Below are 24,898 nucleotides of genomic sequence, written 5' to 3' on the forward strand. Positions count from 1 at the left end.
ATTCTGATACTGACCAGAACTCTGTATTTATAATACCAGTTTATTATACCCCCCCCATTCTGATACTGACCAGAACTCTGTATTTATAATACCAGTTTATTATACCCCCCCCATTCTGATACTGACCAGAACTCTGTATTTATAATACCAGTTTATTATACCCCCCCCCCCCCCCATTCTGATACTGACCAGAACTCTGTATTTATAATACCAGTTTATTATACCCCCCCCATTCTGATACTGACCAGAACTCTGTATTTATAATACCAGTTTATTATACCCCCCATTCTGATACTGACCAGAACTCTGTATTTATAATACCAGTTTATTATACCCCCCATTCTGATACTGACCAGAACTCTGTATTTATAATACCAGTTTATTATACCCCAGAACCCCCCCCCATTCTGATACTGACCAGAACTCTGTATTTATAATACCAGTTTATTATACCCCCCCATTCTGATACTGACCAGAACTCTGTATTTATAATACCAGTTTATTATACCCCCCCATTCTGATACTGACCAGAACTCTGTATTTATAATACCAGTTTATTATACCCCCCATTCTGATACTGACCAGAACTCTGTATTTATAATACCAGTTTATTATACCCCCCATTCTGATACTGACCAGAACTCTGTATTTATAATACCAGTTTATTATACCCCCCCCATTCTGATACTGACCAGAACTCTGTATTTATAATACCAGTTTATTATACCCCCCCCCATTCTGATACTGACCAGAACTCTGTATTTATAATACCAGTTTATTACCCCCCCCCCATTCTGATACTGACCAGAACTCTGTATTTATAATACCAGTTTATTATACCCCCCCCCCATTCTGATACTGACCAGAACTCTGTATTTATAATACCAGTTTATTATACCCCCATTCTGATACTGACCAGAACTCTGTATTTATAATACCAGTTTATTATACCCCCCATTCTGATACTGACCAGAACTCTGTATTTATAATACCAGTTTATTATACCCCCCCATTCTGATACTGACCAGAACTCTGTATTTATAATACCAGTTTATTATACCCCCCATTCTGATACTGACCAGAACTCTGTATTTATAATACCAGTTTATTATACCCCCCCCATTCTGATACTGACCAGAACTCTGTATTTATAATACCAGTTTATTATACCCCCCCCATTCTGATACTGACCAGAACTCTGTATTTATAATACCAGTTTACCCTACCCCCCCCCATTCTGATACTGACCAGAACTCTGTATTTATAATACCAGTTTATTATACCCCCCCATTCTGATACTGACCAGAACTCTGTATTTATAATACCAGTTTATTATACCCCCCCCCCATTCTGATACTGACCAGAACTCTGTATTTATAATACCAGTTTATTATACCCCCCATTCTGATACTGACCAGAACTCTGTATTTATAATACCAGTTTATTATACCCCCCATTCTGATACTGACCAGAACTCTGTATTTATAATACCAGTTTATTTTACCCCCCCCCCTCCAAACATTTTTTTTTGTAAACAATACAGTTGAACAGCAACAAAAAAAGTCAGTTTGTTTCATAAATAATAATTATTACTAAATGTTACATGAATTGTAAATATGGAAAACAAAACCAAATGTTCACCCCTTAATATGTATTGGCAATACTTCACTTAATGGTGAGGCATGGAATAATAAAACATGTATATTTTGTCAGGCTGAATGTTTGAAATATGAGGTGATTTGAGTCATGCTTCTTCAGTAGTGGAATAAAGACAATTCGCACTTGAATGTTGTCAAGAAATACTGGAGTGATGTGAGATTGTTAACCAAATGGTTCATAGACTGTACATTTAAATCAAGTTGTTTTCAAGTCGTTGAAACAACCTGAAAATTAAGTATTTTCAACCAAAAACGGACGTATTTTGGACGTCGGGCAAAGTCTTCTGTCCAATGACATTGTGCTCGATGGGATAGCCCCAACGTCAAAACAGTTTTAACGTGTCCAAATCAATAACCAATATGCAGAAACAGTTTGTGATATATTGAAAATATAAATATAAAATGTACTATCTACACAAACACAAAAGGATTCATATTGCTTGTATTTTTATTTTTTTATCTGCCCTAGCACCAAAAACGCTGTTGTTTTGACAAGAGGCAATAACTCACTGATACGGGTCGCTAAAATAATGGAACGGAACACTTATTTGTCATCACTCACATCAATATCGTGTTGAAATCAATTGTGCCCAGAGGAGGGAGATGAGGTTGAACGTCCTGTTAAAACTAACAGCTCAAAAACCACACGGAACCTGGGAATAATGTGTACATCACTGGTTAGAGGACAACTCGTAGAAAACAGATCGCTACATTTTGAAGTGTTGCATTTTTGTTTCAAGTGGGTCACCAACGCGGTAAGTGGAACGTAACACTTAAAAAAAAATCACATCAATAGTAATTCTTTAATTCGACATTGTTGGAAGAGATAGAGACCCTGTCTCAACAAAGATGCTAAACGGTCTAATAAAGATTTAGCCATCTGACTTTGCACCAGAGATGTTTATTGAAACTGCCCAAATAATATATAATAATACAAGAAAGTGCCTAAATAAAAGGTGAAAACAAAAGAACAGTTTGGTCCTCAGGCCATCGTCAGTGTGAATAGAACCCAGGCTTCTATTTCAATGATAATTACATGTCACATGATCTCATGCCATCATCAGTGTGAATAGAACCCAGGCTTCTATTTCAATGATACTTACATGATCTCAGGCCATCGTCAGTGTGAATAGAACCCAGGCTTCTATTTCAATGATACTTACATGATCTCAGGCCATCATCAGTGTGAATAGGCCCCAGGCTTCTATTTCAATGATACTTACATGATCTCAGGCCATCATCAGTGTGAATAGGCCCCAGGCTTCTATTTCAATGATAATTACATGATCTCAGGCCATAGTCAGTGTGAATAGAACCCAGGCTTCTATTTCAATGATAATTACATGATCTCAGGCCATCGTCAGTGTGAATAGAACCCAGGCTTCTATTTCAATGATAATTACATGATCTCAGGCCATCGTCAGTGTGAATAGGCCCCAGGCTTCTATTTCAATGATAATTACATGATCTCAGGCCATAGTCAGTGTGAATAGAACCCAGGCTTCTATTTCAATGATAATTACATGTCACATGATCTCATGCCATCATCAGTGTGAATAGAACCCAGGCTTCTATTTCAATGATACTTACATGATCTCAGGCCAAATAAAAGTGTGAATAGAAACATTTATTGCTGATATACATGATCTCAGGCCATCATCAGAATGAATAAACAGGATTTCAATGATAGTAGGGATCTCAGGCCATCATCAGTGTGAATAGGCCCCAGGCTTCTATTTCAATGATAATAACATGATCTCAGGCCATAGTCAGTTGAATAGAAAGGCTTCTATTTCAATGATAATTACATGATCTCAGGCTGATGGGTGTGAATAGAACCCAGGCTTCTATTTCAATGATAATTACATGACTCAGGCCATCTGTCAGTGTGAATAGGCCCCAGGCTTCTATTTCAGTGATAATTACATGTCACATGATCTCATGCCATCATCAGTGTGAATAGGCCCCAGGCTTCTATTTCAATGATAATTACATGTCACATGATGGTGCCAAGAAAATGCATCAGAACATCTATAAATCAGTACCTAGCACAACAGAATGCTCTGCATTATATACCAAGCATAAAAGGACAGAGAAACATTTATTGCTTATACATGGGAACGTTTACCTCAGAATAAATAAAACAGGATGGTAGGAGTAGGGAGCAGAGAGGCACCACTAGAGGGAGGTATGGAACACCAATAACAGGCTCAATATCAGTTACAGAAAACACTCAAATAACAATTCTTCATTCACGGCTGATGGGTGGAGAGTTTTTAAATAGAACATCCACCTGCATTCTGTCTGGAGAAGTCTAAGTTCAAGATGACCAACCCTACGTGAAGGTTTATCTGCTGAACAGAAGGACATGGAGGAGACGGGCCGCTGAGAACCACCACTACGTGAAGGTTAACCTACTGTATAGAGCAGAAGGACATGGAGGAGAACCACCCCTACCTGAAGGTTTATCTACTGTATAGAGCAGAAGGACATGGAGGAGAACCACCCCTACCTGAAGGTTAATCTACAGTATAGAACAGGACATGGAGGAGACGGGCCTCTGAGAAATTACATGCAATAGGGGATGTTGGGTAATTTCTCCTTAAAGTCTTGTGTTCTTATCTGTCAACTAACATTAGAGGGAGGACATGGCATCAAGACTAGAGGGAGGACATGGCATCAAGACTAGAGGGAGGACATCAAGACTAGAGGGATGACATGGCATCAAGACTAGAGGGAGGACATGGCATCAAGACTAGAGGGATGACATGGCATCAAGACAAGAGAGGGAGGACAAATGGCATCAACATTTCTACTGAGAACATCATCAAGCCATTCTTTAGGGGAGGGGGCGATGAGCCTCAAACTCCTTCTACATTTCTACTGAGAACATCATCAAGCCATTCTTTAGGGGAGGGGGCGATGAGCCTCAAACTTCCTCTTCATTTTCAGCCTCTGTTTTACTACAACACACAAGAGCTTCAGTCTCAGAAATTGTGTGAACGGAAATCCCTCAGAAATGTGGGATGCGCACTTGAAGCGTGTAGGATACTGTTCTTGTCTGTAGGTTTTGTGTACTAAGTAGTGAACAAAGACCCGGAAGGTAGGATCTCTCACTCAATTATATATTTTACATTGTGACATGATTAACTAAAATACTCCTATTACAACATTCTACATTATGACATCATTAAAATACACATTCTACAACATTCTACATTATGACATCATTAAAATACCCCATCTACAACATTCTACATTATGACATCATTAAAATACCCCTTCTACAAAGTTCTACATTGTGAAATTAATTCATTGATATCATGAAACAACTCCTTCATGTATTTTCTGATGTTTAATCAGATATCTTTTTACCAGAGTATCTCTTGTCACATTGATCACAGCTACAATATTCATTTCCTGTGTGTTTTCTCTGGTGTGATATCAGCTAGTTTGGCTGAGTAAAATTCTTCCCAGATTGATTTCAACTATAAGGATTCTCTCCTGTGTGTGTTCTCTGGTGTATAGTCAGATGGCTCGATGTAGTAAAACACTTCCCACATTGAGCACATCTATAAGGTTTCTCTCCTGTGTGTGTTCTCTGGTGTATGGTCAGACTGCTAGATGTAACAAAACTCTTCCCACATTGATCACAGCTGTAAGGTTTCTCTCCTGTGTGTGTTCTCTGGTGTATTGTCAAACGGCTAGATGTAACAAAACTCTTCCCACATTGATCACAGCTATGAGATTTCTCTCCTGAGTGTGTTCTCCGGTGTATAGTCAGCTGGCTAGATGTAACAAAACTCTTCCCACATTGATCACAGCTATAAGGTTTCTCTCCTGTGTGTTTTCTCTGGTGTATAGTCAGGCTGCTTGAGTGAGTAAAGCTCTTCCCACATTGATCACAGCTATAAGGCTTCTCTCCTGTGTGTGTTCTCTGGTGTGATTTTAAATGTCCTGACGAAACAAATCTCTTTCCACAGTCAGAGCAGTGGTAAGGTTTCACCCCGGTGTGTGTTCTCTGGTGTGTCGTTAGCCGTCTAGATTCAGTAAAACTCTTCCCACACTGATAACAGCTATAAGGTTTCTCTCCAGTGTGAATTCTCTGGTGTGATTGTAATGTAGATGATTTTGAAAAGGTCTTCCCACAGTCAGAGCAGCTATAAGGTTTCTCTCCGGTGTGAATTCTCTGGTGTGATTGTAATGTAGATGATTTTGAAAAGCTCTTCCCACAGTCAGAGCAGCTATAAGGTTTCTCTCCTGTATGGATTCTCTGATGTATTTTAAGGTCTGCTGAAGAGTGGAATCCCTTCCCACAGTCAGAGCAACAGTGAGGTTTCACTCCAGTGTGTATTCTCAGGTGTGCTGTCATGCTGCGTGAGTGAGCAAAACTCTTCCCACATTGATTACAGCTATAAGGCTTATCTCCTGTGTGTGTTCTCTGGTGTAAAGTCAGCTGGCTAGATGTAGTAAAATTCATCCCACACTGATCACAGATATAAGGATTCTCTCCTGTGTGTGTTCTCTGGTGTGTTGTCAGACGGCTTGACGAAGAAAAACTCTTCCCACATTGATCACAGTTATAAGGTTTCTCTCCTGTGTGTGTTCTCTGGTGTGTTTTCAGGCTGCTTGGAACATTAAAACTCTTCCCACACTGATCACAGCTATACGGTTTCTCTCCTGTATGGATTCTCTGGTGTCTTATAAGGTCTGCCGAAGAGGTAAGTCTCTTCCCACAGTCAGAGCAGCAGTGAGATTTATCATCTGTGTGAATTCTCTGGTGTAGTTTTAGTGAATCTGATCTTGAGTAACTCTTCCCACAGTCAGCGCAGCAGTGAGGTTTCTTTCCTGTGATTCTCCGCTGGTGTTTCTTGGGTTGTTCTGATGCGGAGAGACTCTTCTCTGCCTCGTCAGCATCATGAGGTTGTTGAGGCTCCCCAGAGGATCCACTATAGTCCCGTCTCTCTCCTGTGTGAACAACAAAGTCAGACAGATGATTAAAGGCCCACAAAAACGGTAATCCACTGTTTATTTGAGGTAAAAGGTGATTGCCCGTGATGTTTTATAACAATTTAAGTCTGTAATGAAATGTTTAAAAATGCTTTTACAAACTTATTTGAAAACTGTCTTAAGGACATTCAAGCAAAAACAGCCATATTGTCTTGATTTTTATCTCACAGTAGTATTTTTATTTTGTTATTTTACCTTTATTTAACTAGGCAAGTCAGTTAAGAACAAATTCTTATTTTCAATGACGGCCTGGGAACAGTGGGTTAACTGCCTGTTCAGGGGCAGAACAATAGATTTGTACCTTGTCAGCTCGTGGGTTTGAACTTTCAACCTTCCAGTTACTAGTCCAACACTCCAACCACTAGGCTACCCTGCCTCCCCTTCTAGTGGATGATAGTATTTAATACAGCTATAAAAACCCTATTCACTAATTCACCACCGTGGGGGAAAACCCAGGGGAGTTCTCATAGACTGACAGCAAAAATAGCCTCCATTTACAGGTTGCTTATGAGTGCATTTCACACTACTTTTGTGATTGATTATAATTGTAAAGGCTCGTTTGTGCCATTGTTTCAAAATCAACTGCTTTATACTTAAAAAAACAACAACTTTAATTTCAACCAGTAAAAAGCTCTTTGGCTAGCTTTGCAACCAGTCTATGTCAATAAGCGCTAGCATTCCAGCTAACAGCTTTGCTACCAGCCTAGCATTAGCATTCTAGCTACCAGTCTATGTCAATAAGCGTTAGCATTTCAGCTAACAGCTTTGCCACCAGCCTAGCATTAGCATTCTAGCTAACAGCTTTGCTACAAGTCTATGTCAATAAGCGTTAGCATTCTCGCTAACAGCTTTGCTACCAGCCTATGTCAATAAGCGTTAGCATTCTAGCTAACGGCTTTGCTACCAGCCTAGCATTAGCATTCAAGCTAACAGCTTTGCTACCAGCCTATGTCAATAAGCTTTAGCATTCTAGCTAACAGCTTTGCTTCCAGCCGAGCATTAGCATTTAAGCTAACAACTGCTGCATCCAAAATACATATTTTGCAATTATCACAACCAAATAGTCTCCTAGAGAAAGTAAGAAATAATCAAAACAACAATTGTAAGTCTATGACAACCCCAAAAACTGTTTATTGTTTAGCAGTAATAACCTGGTAAATCTAGAATGTTGAATGGTCTCTGATGACAACATATACCTACTGTAGGACTCATAACTTCACCTAACAACATAGACCTACTGTAGGACCCATAACTTCACCTAACAACAACATAGACCTACTGTAGGACCCAAAACTTACAACATAGACCTACTGTAGGACCCATAACTTACAACATAGACCTACTGTAGGACCCATAACTTCACCTAACAACAACATAGACCTACTGTAGGACCCATAACTTACAACATAGACCTACTGTAGGATCCCTAACTTACAACACAGACCTACTGTAGGATCCCTAACTTACAACACATACCTACTGTAGGATCCCTACCTTACAACACAGACCTACTGTAGGACCCATAACTTACAACACAGACCTACTGTAGGATCCCTACCTTACAACACAGACCTACTGTAGGATCCCTACCTTACAACACAGACCTACTGTAGGATCCCTACCTTACAACACAGACCTACTGTAGGACCCATAACTTACAACACAGACCTACTGTAGGATCCCTACCTTACAACACAGACCTACTGTAGGATCCCTACCTTACAACACAGACCTACTGTAGGACCCATAACTTACAACACAGACCTACTGTAGGATCCCTACCTTACAACACAGACCTAGTGTAGGACCCTTACAACAGACCTACTGTAGGACCCATAACTTACAACACAGACCTACTGTAGGATCCCTAACTTACAACATAGACCTACTGTAGGATCCCTACCTTACAACACAGACCTACTGTAGGACCCATAACTTACAACACAGACCTACTGTAGGACCCATAACTTACAACATAGACCTACTGTAGGATCCCTACCTTACAACACAGACCTACTGTAGGACCCTTACAACACAGACCTACTGTAGGACCCATAACTTACAACATAGACCTACTGTAGGATCCCTACCTTACAACACAGACCTACTGTAGGACCCTTACAACACAGACCTACTGTAGGACCCATAACTTACAACACAGACCTACTGTAGGACCCTTACAACACAGACCTACTGTAGGACCCATAACTTACAACACAGACCTACTGTAGGACCCTTACAACACAGACCTACTGTAGGACCCTTACAACACAGACCTACTGTAGGACCCTTACAACACAGACCTACTGTAGGACCCTTACAACACAGACCTACTGTAGGACCCTTACAACAGACCTAGGACTATAAATAATGTAATATTTCAGGTGAAACATGGAAACTAAAATATCTTTGTCATGACATTTCATAACCAGATCACCAGATAATTTTGTGAATAATCCCATTAGGCTCCTCTGTAATGTGCTGTCATTCTAAATGTCCTGAAAATGGAAAAGTAGCTCTGTGTGTTGTACAATAGCCTGTCCATCAAGGAACAGATCTCTACACATTATGAGCTAAGTATCTGTGTGTTGTACAATAGCCTGTCCATCAAGGGACAGTTCTCTACACATTATGAGCTAAGTATCTGTGTGTTGTACAATAGCCTGTCCATCAAGGAACAGTTCTCTACACATTATGAGCTAAGTATCTGTGTGTTGTACAATAGCCTGTCCATCAAGGAACAGTTCTCTACACATTATGAGCTAAGTATCTGTGTGTTGTACAATAGCCTGTCCATCAAGGGACAGTTCTCTACACATTATGAGCTGAGTATCTGTGTGTTGTACAATAGGAACAGTTCTCTACACATTATGAGCTAAGTATCTGTGTGTTGTACAATAGCCTGTCCATCAAGGAGCAGTTCTCTACACATTATGAGCTAAGTATCTGTGTGTTGTACAATAGGAACAGTTCTCTACACATTATGAGCTGAGTATCTGTGTGTTGTACAATAGCCTGTCCATCAAGGGACAGTTCTCTACACATTATGAGCTGAGTATCTGTGTGTTGTACAATAGGAACAGTTCTCTACACATTATGAGCTAAGTATCTGTGTGTTGTACAATAGCCTGTCCATCAAGGAACAGTTCTCTACACATTATGAGCTAAGTATCTGTGTGTTGTACAATAGCCTGTCCATCAAGGGACAGTTCTCTACACATTATGAGCTGAGTATCTGTGTGTTGTACAATAGGAACAGTTCTCTACACATTATGAGCTGAGTATCTGTGTGTTGTACAATAGCCTGTCCATCAAGGAACAGTTCTCTACACATTATGAGCTAAGTATCTGTGTGTTGTACAATAGGAACAGTTCTCTACACATTATGAGCTGAGTATCTGTGTGTTGTTCAATAGCCTGTCCATCAAGGGACAGTTCTCTACACATTATGAGCTAAGTATCTGTGTGTTGTACAATAGCCTGTCCATCAAGGAGCAGTTCTCTACACATTATGAGCTAAGTATCTGTGTGTTGTACAATAGCCTGTCCATCAAGGAACAGTTCTCTACACATTATGAGCTAAGTATCTGTGTGTTGTACAATAGCCTGTCCATCAAGGGACAGTTCTCTACACATTATGAGCTAAGTATCTGTGTGTTGTACAATAGCCTGTCCATCAAGGGACAGTTCTCTACACATTATGAGCTAAGTATCTGTGTGTTGTACAATAGCCTGTCCATCAAGGGACAGTTCTCTACACATTATGAGCTAAGTATCTGTGTGTTGTACAATAGCCTGTCCATCAAGGGACAGTTCTCTACACATTATGAGCTAAGTATCTGTGTGTTGTACAATAGCCTGTCCATCAAGGAACAGTTCTCTACACATTATGAGCTAAGTATCTGTGTGTTGTACAATAGCCTGTCCATCAAGGGACAGTTCTCTACACATTATGAGCTAAGTATCTGTGTGTTGTACAATAGCCTGTCCATCAAGGAACAGTTCTCTACACATTATGAGCTAAGTATCTGTGTGTTGTACAATAGCCTGTCCATCAAGGAACAGTTCTCTACACATTATGAGCTGAGTATCTGTGTGTTGTACAATAGCCTGTCCATCAAGGAACAGTTCTCTACACATTATGAGCTGAGTATCTGTGTGTTGTACAATAACCTGTCCATCAAGGGACAGTTCTCTACACATTATGAGCTAAGTATCTGTGTGTTGTACAATAGCCTGTCCATCAAGGGACAGTTCTCTACACATTATGAGCTAAGTATCTGTGTGTTGTACAATAGGAACAGTTCTCTACACATTATGAGCTAAGTATCTGTGTGTTGTACAATAGCCTGTCCATCAAGGGACAGTTCTCTACACATTATGAGCTAAGTATCTGTGTGTTGTACAATAGGAACAGTTCTCTACACATTATGAGCTAAGTATCTGTGTGTTGTACAATAGCCTGTCCATCAAGGGACAGTTCTCTACACATTATGAGCTAAGTATCTGTGTGTTGTACAATAGCCTGTCCATCAAGGGACAGTTCTCTACACATTATGAGCTAAGTATCTGTGTGTTGTACAATAGCCTGTCCATCAAGGGACAGTTCTCTACACATTATGAGCTAAGTATCTGTGTGTTGTACAATAGCCTGTCCATCAAGGGACAGTTCTCTACACATTATGAGCTAAGTATCTGTGTGTTGTACAATAGCCTGTCCATCAAGGGACAGTTCTCTACACATTATGAGCTAAGTATCTGTGTGTTTGAAAACAGATTACTTTGATGCTAGACCTGCTGTAAATCAAATCAAATATTATTTGTCACATGATGAATACAACAGGTGTAGTAGACCTCACAGTGAAATGCTGAATACAACAGGTGTAGTAGACCTCACAGTGAAATGCTGAATACAACAGGTGTAGTTGACCTCACAGTGAAATGCTGAATACAACAGGTGTAGTAGACCTCACAGTGAAATGCTGAATACAACAGGTGTAGTAGACCTCACAGTGAAATGCTGAATACAACAGGTGTAGTAGACCTCACAGTGAAATGCTGAATACAACAGGTGTAGTAGACCTTACAGTGAAATGCTGAATACAACAGGTGTAGTAGACCTCACAGTGAAATGCTGAATACAACAGGTGTAGTAGACCTCACAGTGAAATGCTGAATACAACAGGTGTAGTAGACCTCACAGTGAAATGCTGAATACAACAGGTGTAGTAGACCTCACAGTGAAATGATGAATACAACAGGTGTAGTAGACCTTAGGGTGAAATGCTGAATATAACAGGTGTAGTAGACCTTACAGTGAAATGCTGAATACAACAGGTGTAGTAGACCTCACAGTGAAATGCTGAATACAACAGGTGTAGTAGACCTCACAGTGAAATGCTGAATACAACAGGTGTAGTAGACCTCACAGTGAAATGCTGAATACAACAGGTGTAGTAGACCTCACAGTGAAATGCTGAATACAACAGGTGTAGTAGACCTCACAGTGAAATGCTGAATACAACAGGTGTAGTAGACCTCACAGTGAAATGCTGAATACAACAGGTGTAGTAGACCTTACAGTGAAATGCTGAATACAACAGGTGTAGTAGACCTTACAGTGAAATGCTGAATACAACAGGTGTAGTAGACCTCACAGTGAAATGCTGAATACAACAGGTGTAGTAGACCTCACAGTGAAATGCTGAATACAACAGGTGTAGTAGACCTCACAGTGAAATGCTGAATACAACAGGTGTAGTAGACCTCACAGTGAAATGCTGAATACAACAGGTGTAGTAGACCTCACAGTGAAATGCTGAATACAACAGGTGTAGTAGACCTCACAGTGAAATGCTGAATACAACAGGTGTAGTAGACCTCACAGTGAAATGCTGAATACAACAGGTGTAGTAGACCTTACAGTGAAATGCTGAATACAACAGGTGTAGTAGCCCTCACAGTGAAATGCTGAATACAACAGGTGTAGTAGACCTCACAGTGAAATGCTGAATACAACAGGTGTAGTAGACCTCACAGTGAAATGCTGAATACAACAGGTGTAGTAGACCTCACAGTGAAATGCTGAATACAACAGGTGTAGTAGACCTCACAGTGAAATGCAGAATACAACAGGTGTAGTAGACCTCACAGTGAAATGCTGAATACAACAGGTGTAGTAGACCTTACAGTGAAATGCTGAATACAACAGGTGTAGACATCACAGTGAAATGCTGAATACAACAGGTGTAGTAGACCTCACAGTGAAATGCTGAATACAACAGGTGTAGTAGACCTTACAGTGAAATGCTGAATACAACAGGTGTAGTAGACCTTACAGTGAAATGCTGAATACAACAGGTGTAGTAGACCTCACAGTGAGATGCTGAATACAACAGGTGTAGTAGACCTCACAGTGAAATGCTGAATACAACAGGTGTAGTAGACCTCACAGTGAAATGCTGAATACAACAGGTGTAGACCTTACAGTGAAATGCTGACTGACCAGCCCTTAACCAACAATGCAGAGTTAAGAAAATATTTACAAAAATATAAAATAAAATATACACAATAAGATTACCTAACAATAACGAGGCGATATACAGGGGGTACCGGTACAGAGTCAATGTGGGGGCTATATACAGGGGGTACCGGTACAGAGTCAATGTGGAGGCTATATACAGGGGGTACCGGTACAGAGTCAATGTGGAGGCTATATACAGGGGGTACCGGTACAGAGTCAATGTGGAGGCTATATACAGGGGGTACCGGTACAGAGTCAATGTGGAGGCTATATACAGGGGGTACCAGTACAGAGTCAATGTTGAGGCTATATACAGGGGGTACCGGTACAGAGTCAATGTTGAGGCTATATACAGGGGGTACCGGTACAGAGTCAATATACGGAGGTACAGATTAGTCGCTTAGCAAATCAACCAGACGAGACCCTGCTGTAAATCAACCAGACACTACTGTAAATCAACCAGACTAGACCCTGCTGTAAATCGACCAGACCCTACTGTAAATCAACCAGACTAGACCCTACTGTAAATCAACCAGACTAGACCCCGCTGTAAATCAACCAGACTAGACCCTGCTGTAAATCAACCAGACCTTACTGTAAATCAACCAGACTAGACCCTGCGGTAAATCAACCAGACTAGACCCTGCTGTAAATCAACCAGACTCTGCTGTAAATCAACCAGACTCTGATGCAAAAATCAACCAGACTAGACCCTGCTGTAAATCAACCAGACTAGACCCTACTGTACATCAACCAGACTAGATCCTACTGTAAATCAACCAGACCCTACTGTAAATCAACCATACTAGACCCCGCTGTAAATCAACCAGACTAGACCCCGCTGTAAATCAATCAGACCAGACCCTACTGTAAATCAACCAGACTAGATCCCGCTGTAAATCAACCAGACTAGATCCCGCTGTAAATCAATCAGACCAGACCCTACTGTAAATCAACCAGACTAGACCCTGCTGTAAATCAACCAGACTAGACCCTACTGTAAATCAACCAGACTAGACCCTACTGTAAATCAACCAGACTAGACCCTACTGTAAATAAACCAGACCCTACTGTAAATCAACCATACTAGACCCAGCTGTAAATCAACCAGACTAGACCCTACTGTAAATCAACCAGACTAGACCCTGCTGTAAATCAACCAGACTAGACCCTACTGTAAATCAACCAGACTAGACCCTACTGTAAATCAACCAGACTCTGCTGTAAATCAACCAGACTCTGCTGTAAATCAATCAGACCCTGCTGTAAATCAATCAGACCCTGCTGTAAATCAATCAGACCCTGCTGTAAATCAACCAGACTAGACCCTACTGTAAATCAACCAGACTCTGCTGTAAATCAACCAGACTAGACCCTACTGTAAATCAACCAGACTCTGCTGTAAATCAACCAGACTCTGCTGTAAATCAACCAGACTCTGCTGTAAATCAACCAGACTAGACCCTACTGTAAATCAACAAGACTAGACCCTACTGTAAATCAACCAGACTCTGCTGTAAATCAACCAGACTAGACCCTACTGTAAATCAACCGGACCCTACTGTAAATCAACCAGACTAGACCCTACTGTAAATCAACCAGACTCTGCTGTAAATCAACCAGACTAGACCCTACTGTAAATCAACCAGACTAGACCCTACTGTAAATCAACCAGACTAGACCCTACTGTAAATCAACCAGACTCTGCTGTAAATCAACCAGACTAGACCCTACTGTAAATCAACCAGACTAGACCCTACTGTAAATCAACCAGACCCTACTGTAAATCAACCAGACTAGACCCTACTGTAAATCAACCAGACTAGACCCTACTGTAAATCAACCAGACTCTACTGTAAATCAACCAGACTAGACCCTACTGTAAATCAACCAGACTAGACCCTACTGTAAATCAATCAGAACCTCCTGTAAATCAACCAGACCCTACTGTAAATCAACCAGACTAGACCCTACTGTAAATCAACCAGACTAGACCCTACTATAAATCAACCAGACTCTACTGTAAATCAACCAGACTAGACCCTACTGTAAATCAATCAGACTAGACCCTACTGTAAATCAACCAGGCTAGACCCTACTGTAAATCAACCAGACTAGACCCTACTGTAAATCAACCAGACTAGACCCTACTATAAATCAACCAGACTCTACTGTAAATCAACCAGACTAGACCCTACTATAAATCAACCAGACTCTACTGTAAATCACCCAGACCCTACTATAAATCAACCAGACTCTACTGTAAATCAACCAGACTAGACCCTACTGTAAATCAATCAGACTAGACCCTACTGTAAATCAACCAGACTAGACCCTACTATAAATCAACCAGACTCTACTGTAAATCACCCAGACCCTACTATAAATCAACCAGACTCTACTGTAAATCAACCAGACTAGACCCTACTGTAAATCAATCAGACTAGACCCTACTGTAAATCAATCAGACTAGACCCTACTGTAAATCAATCAGACTAGACCCTACTGTAAATCAATCAGAACCTCCTGTAAATCAATCACACAATAACAGATGAGGAACATCAATGTAGGGATATTAGGGCCAACGTGGAGCACACAACCAACTGTCTTCACCAGCGTAGCGAATGACAGTCTTTGTGAACACAGTTCTTCCAGCACTTTGGCTGTTGTTGCATGTCGTGCTGTATCACAACATCACTTAAATGTCATTCAGAAAATTACTTTCAGCTGATGATATTTTAAACTAAGTCATAATTATTGAAGAGCCAGTTTAATGAGGGAACTGACTTGGTGTTCTGAATCAATTCAAGGTGACTCTTTATTGAAGAGCCAGGTTAATGAGAGAACTGACTTGGTGTTCTGAATCAATTCATGGTGACTCTTTATTGAAGAGCCAGGTTAATGAGAGAACTGACTTGGTGTTCTGAATCAATTCATGGTGACTCTTTATTGAAGAGCCAGGTTAATGAGAGAACTGACTTGGTGTTCTGAATCAATTCATGGTGATTCTTTATTGAAGAGCCAGGTTAATGAGAGAACTGACTTGGTGTTCTGAATCAATTCAAAATGACACTTTATTGAAGTTAGTGTTCTGAATCAATTCAAGGTGACCCTTTATTGAAGAGCCAGGTTAATGAGAGAACTGACTTGGTGTTAATGAGGGAACTGACTTGGTGTTCTGAATCAATTCAAAATGACTCTTTATTGAAGAGCCAGGTTAATGAGAGAACTGACTTGGTTTTCTAAATCAATTCATGGTGATTCTTTATTGAAGAGCCAGGTTAATGAGAGAACTGACTTGGTGTTCTGAATCAATTCATGATGATTCTTTATTGAAGAGCCAGGTTAATGAGAGAACTGACTTGGTTTTCTAAATCAATTCATGATGATTCTTTATTGAAGAGCCAGGTTAATGAGAGAACTGACTTGGTTTTCTAAATCAATTCATGGTGATTCTTTATTGAAGAGCCAGGTTAATAAGAGAACTGACTTGGTGTTCTAAATCAATTCATGATGATTCTTTATTGAAGAGCCAGGTTAATGAGAGAACTGACTTGGTGTTCTGAATCAATTCAAAATGACTCTTTATTGAAGAGCCAGGTTAATGAGAGAACTGGCTTGGTGTTCTGAATCAATTCATGGTGACTCTTTATTGAAGAGCCAGGTTAATGAGGGTACTGACTTGGTGTTCTGAATCAATTCAAAATGACTCTTTATTGAAGTTAGTGTTCTGAATCAATTCAAGGTGACTCTTTATTGAAGAGTCAGGTTAATGACAGTATTGATGTTAGTGTTCTGAATCAATTCAAAATGACTCTTTATTAAAGAGTCAGGTTAATGACAGTATTGATGTTAGTGTTCTGAATCAATTCAAAATGACTCTATTGAAGAGCCAGGTTAATGAGAGAACTGACTTGGTGTTCTGAATCAATTCAAAATGACTCTTTATTGAAGAGCCAGGTTAATGAGAGAACTGGCTTGGTGTTCTGAATCAATTCATGGTGACTCTTTATTGAAGAGCCAGGTTAATGAGGGTACTGACTTGGTGTTCTGAATCAATTCATGGTGACTCTTTATTGAAGAGCCAGGTTAATGAGGGTACTGACTTGGTGTTCTGAATCAATTCAAAATGACTCTTTATTGAAGTTAGTGTTCTGAATCAATTCAAGGTGACTCTTTATTGAAGAGTCAGGTTAATGACAGTATTGATGTTAGTGTTCTGAATCAATTCAAAATGACTCTTTATTAAAGAGTCAGGTTAATGACAGTATTGATGTTAGTGTTCTGAATCAATTCAAAATGACTCTTTATTAAAGAGTCAGGTTAATGACAGTATTGCTGTTAGTGTTCTGAATCAATTCAAAATAACTTCTTTATTGATGTTGGTGTTCAGAATCATTTCAAAATGACTCTTTATTGAAGAGCCAGGTTCAATGAGAGAACTGACTTGGTGTTCTGAATCAATTCAAGGTGACTCTCTGTTCGAAGCGATTCTATTGTGCTAATTCATAAATGTGAAAACAGTGTAACGTAAGAAGCCCATTATGGCCACTTACCTCTTTGGAGTCAAATTAAGCATATCTGGTTGTCTTCCACATAATAGGTTTTATTTAACCTTTATTTAACGAGGCAAGTCAGTTAAGAACAAATTCTTATTTTCAATGACGGCCTTGAAACAAATCTGTCGTTCTGCCTTGTTCAGGTGCAGAATGACAGATTTGTACCTTGTCAGCTATGGGATTTGAACTTGCAACCATTTGGTTACTAGCCCAACACTCTAACCACTAGGCTCCCCTGTGCCCCGGCAACCAGCCAATCAGTTGTTCTATTATAAGGTTATTGATAGAGTTGTGATTGTCCTCTTTAGAGGGAACTATTTCAAAGCTGACAAAAAAAAACTTTGGTGTTGAGGTTTTACCGTCAAGATAAAACAACCTTTTTTCAAATGTTTTCAGTGCCTTTTCTTGATGTGGGATCGTTCTAAAATGTAAAATGGAACAATATACCAGGAGGTGTCAGAGGAAGCCCCAACAGTTTTTAAAGAAACTCCAGTCACCCAGGTCATAGACTGATTTCTCTCTGCTACCGCATGGCAAGCTGTGCTGGAGCGCCAAGTGAAGGTCCAAAAGGTTCCTCAACAGCTTCCAACCCATAACACTCCTGAACAATGAATCAATGTGAAGGTCCAAAAGGCTCCTCAACAGCTTCCACCCCCAACCCATAACACTCCTGAACAATGAATCAAATGGCCACCGGACTATTTACATGCCCCCCCCTTCCTCCATTTGTTTTGTACACTGCTGCTACTCGTTGTTTATTATCTATCTATGCATAGTCACTTCACCACTACCTACATGTACATATTACCTCAACTAACCTGTACACCCTGTATATAGCCTCCACATTGACTCTGTACCGGTACCCCCTGTATATAGCCTCCACATTGACTCTGTACCGGTACCCCCTGTATATAGTCTCCACATTGACTCGATAGCGGTACCCACTGTATATAGCCTCCACATTGACTCTGTAACGGTACCCCCTGTATATAGCCTCCACACTGACTCGATACCGGTAGCCCCTGTATATAGCCTCCACATTGACTCGGTAGCCCCTGTATATAGCCTCCACACTGACTCGATAGCGGTACCCCCTGTATATAATCTCCACATTGACTCGGTAGCCCCTGTATATAGCCTCCACATTGACTCGGTAGCCCCTGTATATAGCCTCCACACTGACTCGATAGCGGTACCCCCTGTAAATAGCCTCCACATTGACTCTGTACCGGTACCCCCTGTATATAGTCTCCACATTGACTCGACAGCGGTACCACCTGTATATAGCCTCCACATTGACTCTGTACCGGTACCCCCTGTATATAGCCTCCACACTGACTCGATACCGGTAGCCCCTGTATATAGCCTCCACATTGACTCGGTAGCCCCTGTATATAGCCTCCACATTGACTCGGTAGCGGTACCCCCTGTATATAGCCTCCACATTGACTCTGTACCGGTACCCCCTGTATATAGCCTCCACACTGACTCGATACCGGTAGCCCCTGTATATAGCCTCCACATTGACTCGGTAGCCCCTGTATATAGCCTCCACACTGACTCGGTAGCGGAACCCCCTGTATATAGTCTCCACATTGACTCTGTACCGGTACCCCCTGTATATAGCCTCCACATCGACTCTGTACCGGTACACCCTGTATATAGCCTCCACATTGACTCTGTACCGGTACCCCCTGTATATAGCCTCCACATTGACTCTGTACCGGTACCCCCTGTATATAGCCTCCACATTGACTCTGTACCGGTACCCCCTGTATATAGCCTCCACATTGACTCTGTACCGGTACCCCCTGTATATAGCCTCCACAGGTTTACACATCACTGCGACATTGTAATTACATTATCATTAACAGAGCAGCAGGTAGCCTAGCGGTCAGAGCAGGTAGCCTAGCGGTTAGAGCAGGTAGCCTAGCGGTTAGAGCAGGTAGCCTAGCGGTTAGAGCAGGTAGCCTAGCGGTTAGAGCAGGGAGCTTAGTGGTTAGAGAAGGGAGCCTAGTGGTTAGAGCAGGTAGCCTAGTGGTTAGAGCAGGTAGCCTAGTGGTTAGAGCGTCAGACTAGTAATCAAAGAGTTGGTGGATCGAATCCCTGAGCTGACAAGTTAAAAGTCTGTCGTTCTGAACAAGGCAATTAGTCCACCATCCAGTAGTCTGTCGTTCTGCCCCTGAACAAGGCAGTTAGTCCACTGTCCAGTAGTCTGTCGTTCTGCCCCTGAACAAGGCAGTTAGTCCACCATCCAGTAGTCTGTCGTTCTGCCCTTGAACAAGGCAGTTAGTCCACTGTCCAGTAGTCTGTCGTTCTGCCCCTGAACAAGGCAGTTCGTCCACCATCCAGTAGGCTGTCGTTCTGAACAAGGCAGTTAGTCCACCATCCAGTAGTCTGTCATTCTGCCCCTGAACAAGGTAGTTAGTCCACTGTCCAGTAATCTGTCGTTCTGCCCCTGAACAAGGCAGTTCGTCCACCATCCAGTAGGCTGTCGTTCTGAACAAGGCAGTTAGTCCACCATCCAGTAGTCTGTCGTTCTGCCCCTGAACAAGGCAGTTAGTCCACTGTCCAGTAGTCTGTCGTTCTGCCCCTGAACAAGGCAGTTCGTCCACCATCCAGTAGGCTGTCGTTCTGAACAAGGCAGTTAGTCCACCATCCAGTAGTCTGTCGTTCTGCCCCTGAACAAGGCAGTTAGTCCACTGTCCAGTAGTCTGTCGTTCTGCCACTGAACAAGGCAGTTAGTCCACCATCCAGTAGGCTGTCGTTCTGAACAAGGCAGTTAGTCCACCATCCAGTAGGCTGTCGTTCTGAACAAGGCAGTTAGTCCACGTTCCTAGGCCGTAATTGTAAATAAGAATGTGTTCTTAACTGACTTGCCAAGTTAAATTAAGGTCAAATTCAATGTTGGTTAAGGGCTTGTAAGTAAGCATTTCGTGGTATTGTTGTATTTGGCGCATGTGACAAATAGTTTGATTTGATAGCATATTTTGTGGATATGAAATTACTTTCTTATCAATTAAAAATCTGGGTACTTTCATAGCTTTTGTCACATGAGTTCAACAACTGCGGAGTAAATGCCCCTGTTTTTAAGACAGTACTTACTGGTGTTAATCAGATCTCCTGTCTCCTCGTCTTTCAATGTGACAGTCATCTCCCCCTCCTCCTCCTTCACTCCAAAAACTGCATCATCCTCTTCCTCCTCTTCTTTCACAGTCACATCCTCCTTTTCCTCTTCCTCCTCCTCTTTCACTCTGAAAACATCTTTCTCTTCTTTCACTGTAACAGCCTCACCCTCTACTTCTTGTTTTACTGTAACAACCTCCTCTTCCTCTACTTTTGTTACTGTGACATCTTCTTCTTCCTCTTCCTCTTTCACGACAACGTTCAGCCACAGACCCTCTTTCTCCGTCCAGCAGACCTCCTCCTCTTCTTCACCAGGAGGAGAGTAGCTTGGTGAACTCATGGTCAAGGATGATAGCTAACAGTTAGCTAACTATGCTAATGCTAACTTAACCAGCCACGTTAGCTAAATAATAACAACAAAAACGTAAATAGGAAATGAAATTAGATAATTAGCTAAACGACAGAAATGTGATCAAAACACAGTGCCTAAAATACCAGAAAGAGCCTTTAAGAGCTTAAATGTTTCCGCTATGTTGACGAGCAAGCTACCGAGATGGCTGAGATGGCTGTTGTTGTTCTTCTTTTAGTTTTTATCGGCGGATCGCAACGGACCGAGAGGTGGAAACACCGCCCCCTACTGTACCGGAGGCGGCCCGTCAGGAAGTCCAGGATCCAGTTGTCGAGGGAGGTGTTTAGTTCCGGGGTCCTTATTAACTTCGTGATGAGCTTTGAGGGCACTATGGTGTTGAACGCTGAGCCTGAGTTGTAGTCAATGAACAGCATTCAGGTGAGAAAGGGCAGTGTGGAGTGCAATAGAGATTGCATCATCACTGAGAGATTGTAATTACGTGATCAATTAACAGACAGGATGACACATCACTCCGTCATTGTAATTACATTAACAGACAGGTTTTTTATTTTTTTATTTTACCTTTATTTAACTAGGCAAGTCAGTTAAGAACAAATTCTTATTTTCAATGACGGCCTGGGAACAGTGGGTTAACTGCCTGTTCAGGGGCCAGAACGACAGATGTGTACCTTGTTCAGCTCGGGGGTTTGAACTTGCAACCTTCCGGTTACTAGTCCAACGCTCTAACCACTAGGCTACCCTGCCATCTCTACACTCTAACCACTAGGCTACCCTGCCACCTCTACACTCTAACCACTAGGCTACCCTGCCGCCCCTGTTTACACATCACTGAGACATTGTAATTACATTATCAATTAACAGACAGGTTTACACATCACTGAGACGTTGTAATTACATTATCAATTAACAGACAGGTTTACACATCACTGAGACATTGTAATTACATTATCAATTAACAGACAGGTTTACACATCACTGAGACATTGTAATTACATTATCAATTAACAGACAGGTTTACACATCACTGAGACATTGTAATTACATTATCAATTAACAGACAGGTTTACACATCACTGAGACATTGTAATTACATTATCAATTAACAGACAGGTTTACACATCACTGAGACATTGTAATTACATCATCAATTAACAGACAGGTTTACACATCACTGAGACATTGTAATTACATCATCAATTAACAGACAGGTTTACACATCACTGAGACATTGTAATTACATTATCAATTAACAGACAGGTTTACACATCACTAAGACATTGTAATTACATTATCAATTAACAGACAGGTTTACACATCACTGAGACATTGTAATTACATTATCAATTAACAGACAGGTTTACACATCACTGAGACATTGTAATTACATTATCAATTAATAGACAGGTTTACACATCACTGAGACATTGTAATTACATTATCAATTAACAGACAGGTTTACACATCACTAAGACATTGTAATTACATTATCAATTAACAGACAGGTTTACACATCACTAAGACATTGTAATTACATTATCAATTAATAGACAGGTTTACACATCACTGAGACATTGTAATTACATTATCAATTAACAGACAGGTTTACACATCAATGAGACATTGTAATTACATTATCAATTAATAGACAGGTTTACACATCACGGCACATAGTGGAGGTGTACTGTTAAGAAGAGCCCGTGAGTAAACATTTCACGACACCGTTTTAGCCTTCAACCTATATCCTGCACATGTGACCCAATAAAATGTTGATTTGATCACATCTGATTATTCAGTACAAAACCTTTAGATGTTCCATCTGAATGAACAGACTGATTGTGTGTCTGTAATCTGTGTAGCAGCAAATTAATACGCTGCCATCTGATGTCTATCACAGTGCAATCGGTTTTGTCACCAAAGCCCCATATACGACCCACCACTGCGACCTGTACGCTCTCGTTGGCTGGCCCTCGCTTCATACTCGTCGCCAAACCCACTGGCTCCATGTCATCTACAAGACCCTGCTAGGTAAAGTCCCCCCTTATCTCAGCTCGCTGGTCACCATAGCATCACCCACCTGTAGCACGCGCTCCAGCAGGTATATCTCTCTGGTTAACCCCAAAACCAATTCTTTCTTTGGCCGCCTCTCCTTCCAGTTCTCTGCTGCCAATGACTGGAACGAACTACAAAAATCTCTGAAACTGGAAACACTTATCTCCCTCACTAGCTTTAAGCACCAACTATCAGAGCAGCTCACAGATTATTGCACCTGTACATAGCCCACCTATAATTTAACCCAAACAACTACCTCTTTCCCTACCTCTTTCCCTACTGTATTTATTTTATTTATTTATTTTGCTCCTTTGCACCCCATTATTTTTATTTCTACTTTGCACATTCTTCCATTGCAAATCTACCATTCCAGTGTTTTACTTGCTATATTGTATTTACTTTGCCACCATGGCCTTTTTTTGCCTTTACCTCCCTTATCTCACCTCATTTGCTCACATCGTATATAGACTTGTTTATACTGTATTATTGACTGTATGTTTGTTTTACTCCATGTGTAACTCTGTGTCGTTGTATGTGTCAAACTGCTTTGCTTTATCTTGGCCAGGTCGCAATTGTAAATGAGATCTTGTTCTCACCTTGCCTACCTGGTTAACTAAAGGTGAAAAAAAAATGTGAGGATGACATCATAAGAACAGGTGGCTTCAAAGAAGGAAAATCCCCCCCCCCCCTGAGTTCGACATGACGGCCATTTTTCCACAGGAGAAACAAACGTCTGTTATTGGAGGTTGGAAAGACACGGTTGATTTCACTTGAAAGACGATAATCGAGGTTCACACACAATAATATCGGATGTGGTCAGTCGATGCAGGAACAGCAAACATTCTGTAATGTCTGTTTTTTGTAGTTTTTTTAAAAACCTTTATTTAACTTGTCAAGTCAGTTAATCCGGCTATGAAAAGCCAACTGACATTTACTCCTGAGGTGCTGACCTGTTACACCCTCGACAACGACTGTGATTATTATTATCGGACAATGCTGGTCATTTATGAACATTTGAACATCTTGGCCACGTTCTGTTATAATCTCCACCCGGCTCGGCCAGAAGTGGACTGGCCACCCCTCAGAGCCGGGTTCCTCTCACCCCTCAGAGCCTGGTTCCTCTCAAGGTTTCTTCCTAGGTTCCAGACTTTCTAGGGAGTTTTTCCTAGCCACCCCTCAGAGCCTGGTTCCTCTCAAGGTTTCTTCCGAGGTTCCAGACTTTCTAGGGAGTTTTTCCTAGCCACCCCTCAGAGCCGGGTTCCTCTCACCCCTCAGAGCCTGGTTCCTCTCAAGGTTTCTTCCTAGGTTCCAGACTTTCTAGGGAGTTTTTCCTAGCCACCCCTCAGAGCCTGGTTCCTCTCAAGGTTTCTTCCTAGGTTCCAGACTTTCTAGGGAGTTTTTCCTAGCCACCCCTCCGAGCCGGGTTCCTCTCACCCCTCAGAGCCTGGTTCCTCTCAAGGTTTCTTCCTAGGTTCCAGACTTTCTAGGGAGTTTTTCCTAGCCACCCCTCCGAGCCGGGTTCCTCTCACCCCTCAGAGCCTGGTTCCTCTCAAGGTTTCTTCCTAGGTTCCAGACTTTCTAGGGAGTTTTTCCTCGCCACCCC

The 24,898-nt window shown here is 41.3% G+C and overlaps 1 protein-coding gene across 1 annotated transcript; it reads right to left on the reverse strand.

Annotated features, from left to right (window-relative positions):
• Positions 1-4,769: 4,769 nt before the first annotated feature.
• On the reverse strand, positions 4,770-21,455 carry LOC135530434 (zinc finger protein 883-like). Its single transcript, XM_064958762.1, has 2 exons — positions 20,856-21,455; positions 4,770-6,626 (listed from the first exon to the last, which is right to left on the reverse strand). The coding sequence occupies exons 1-2, from the start codon at positions 21,214-21,216 to the stop codon at positions 5,143-5,145; spliced, it is 1,845 nt and encodes a 614-aa protein (XP_064814834.1). The 5' UTR covers positions 21,217-21,455; the 3' UTR covers positions 4,770-5,142.
• Positions 21,456-24,898: the final 3,443 nt, after the last annotated feature.

Source organism: Oncorhynchus masou, chromosome 5, assembly GCF_036934945.1.
Source record: "Oncorhynchus masou masou isolate Uvic2021 chromosome 5, UVic_Omas_1.1, whole genome shotgun sequence".
Classification (NCBI taxonomy): domain Eukaryota; kingdom Metazoa; phylum Chordata; class Actinopteri; order Salmoniformes; family Salmonidae; genus Oncorhynchus; species Oncorhynchus masou.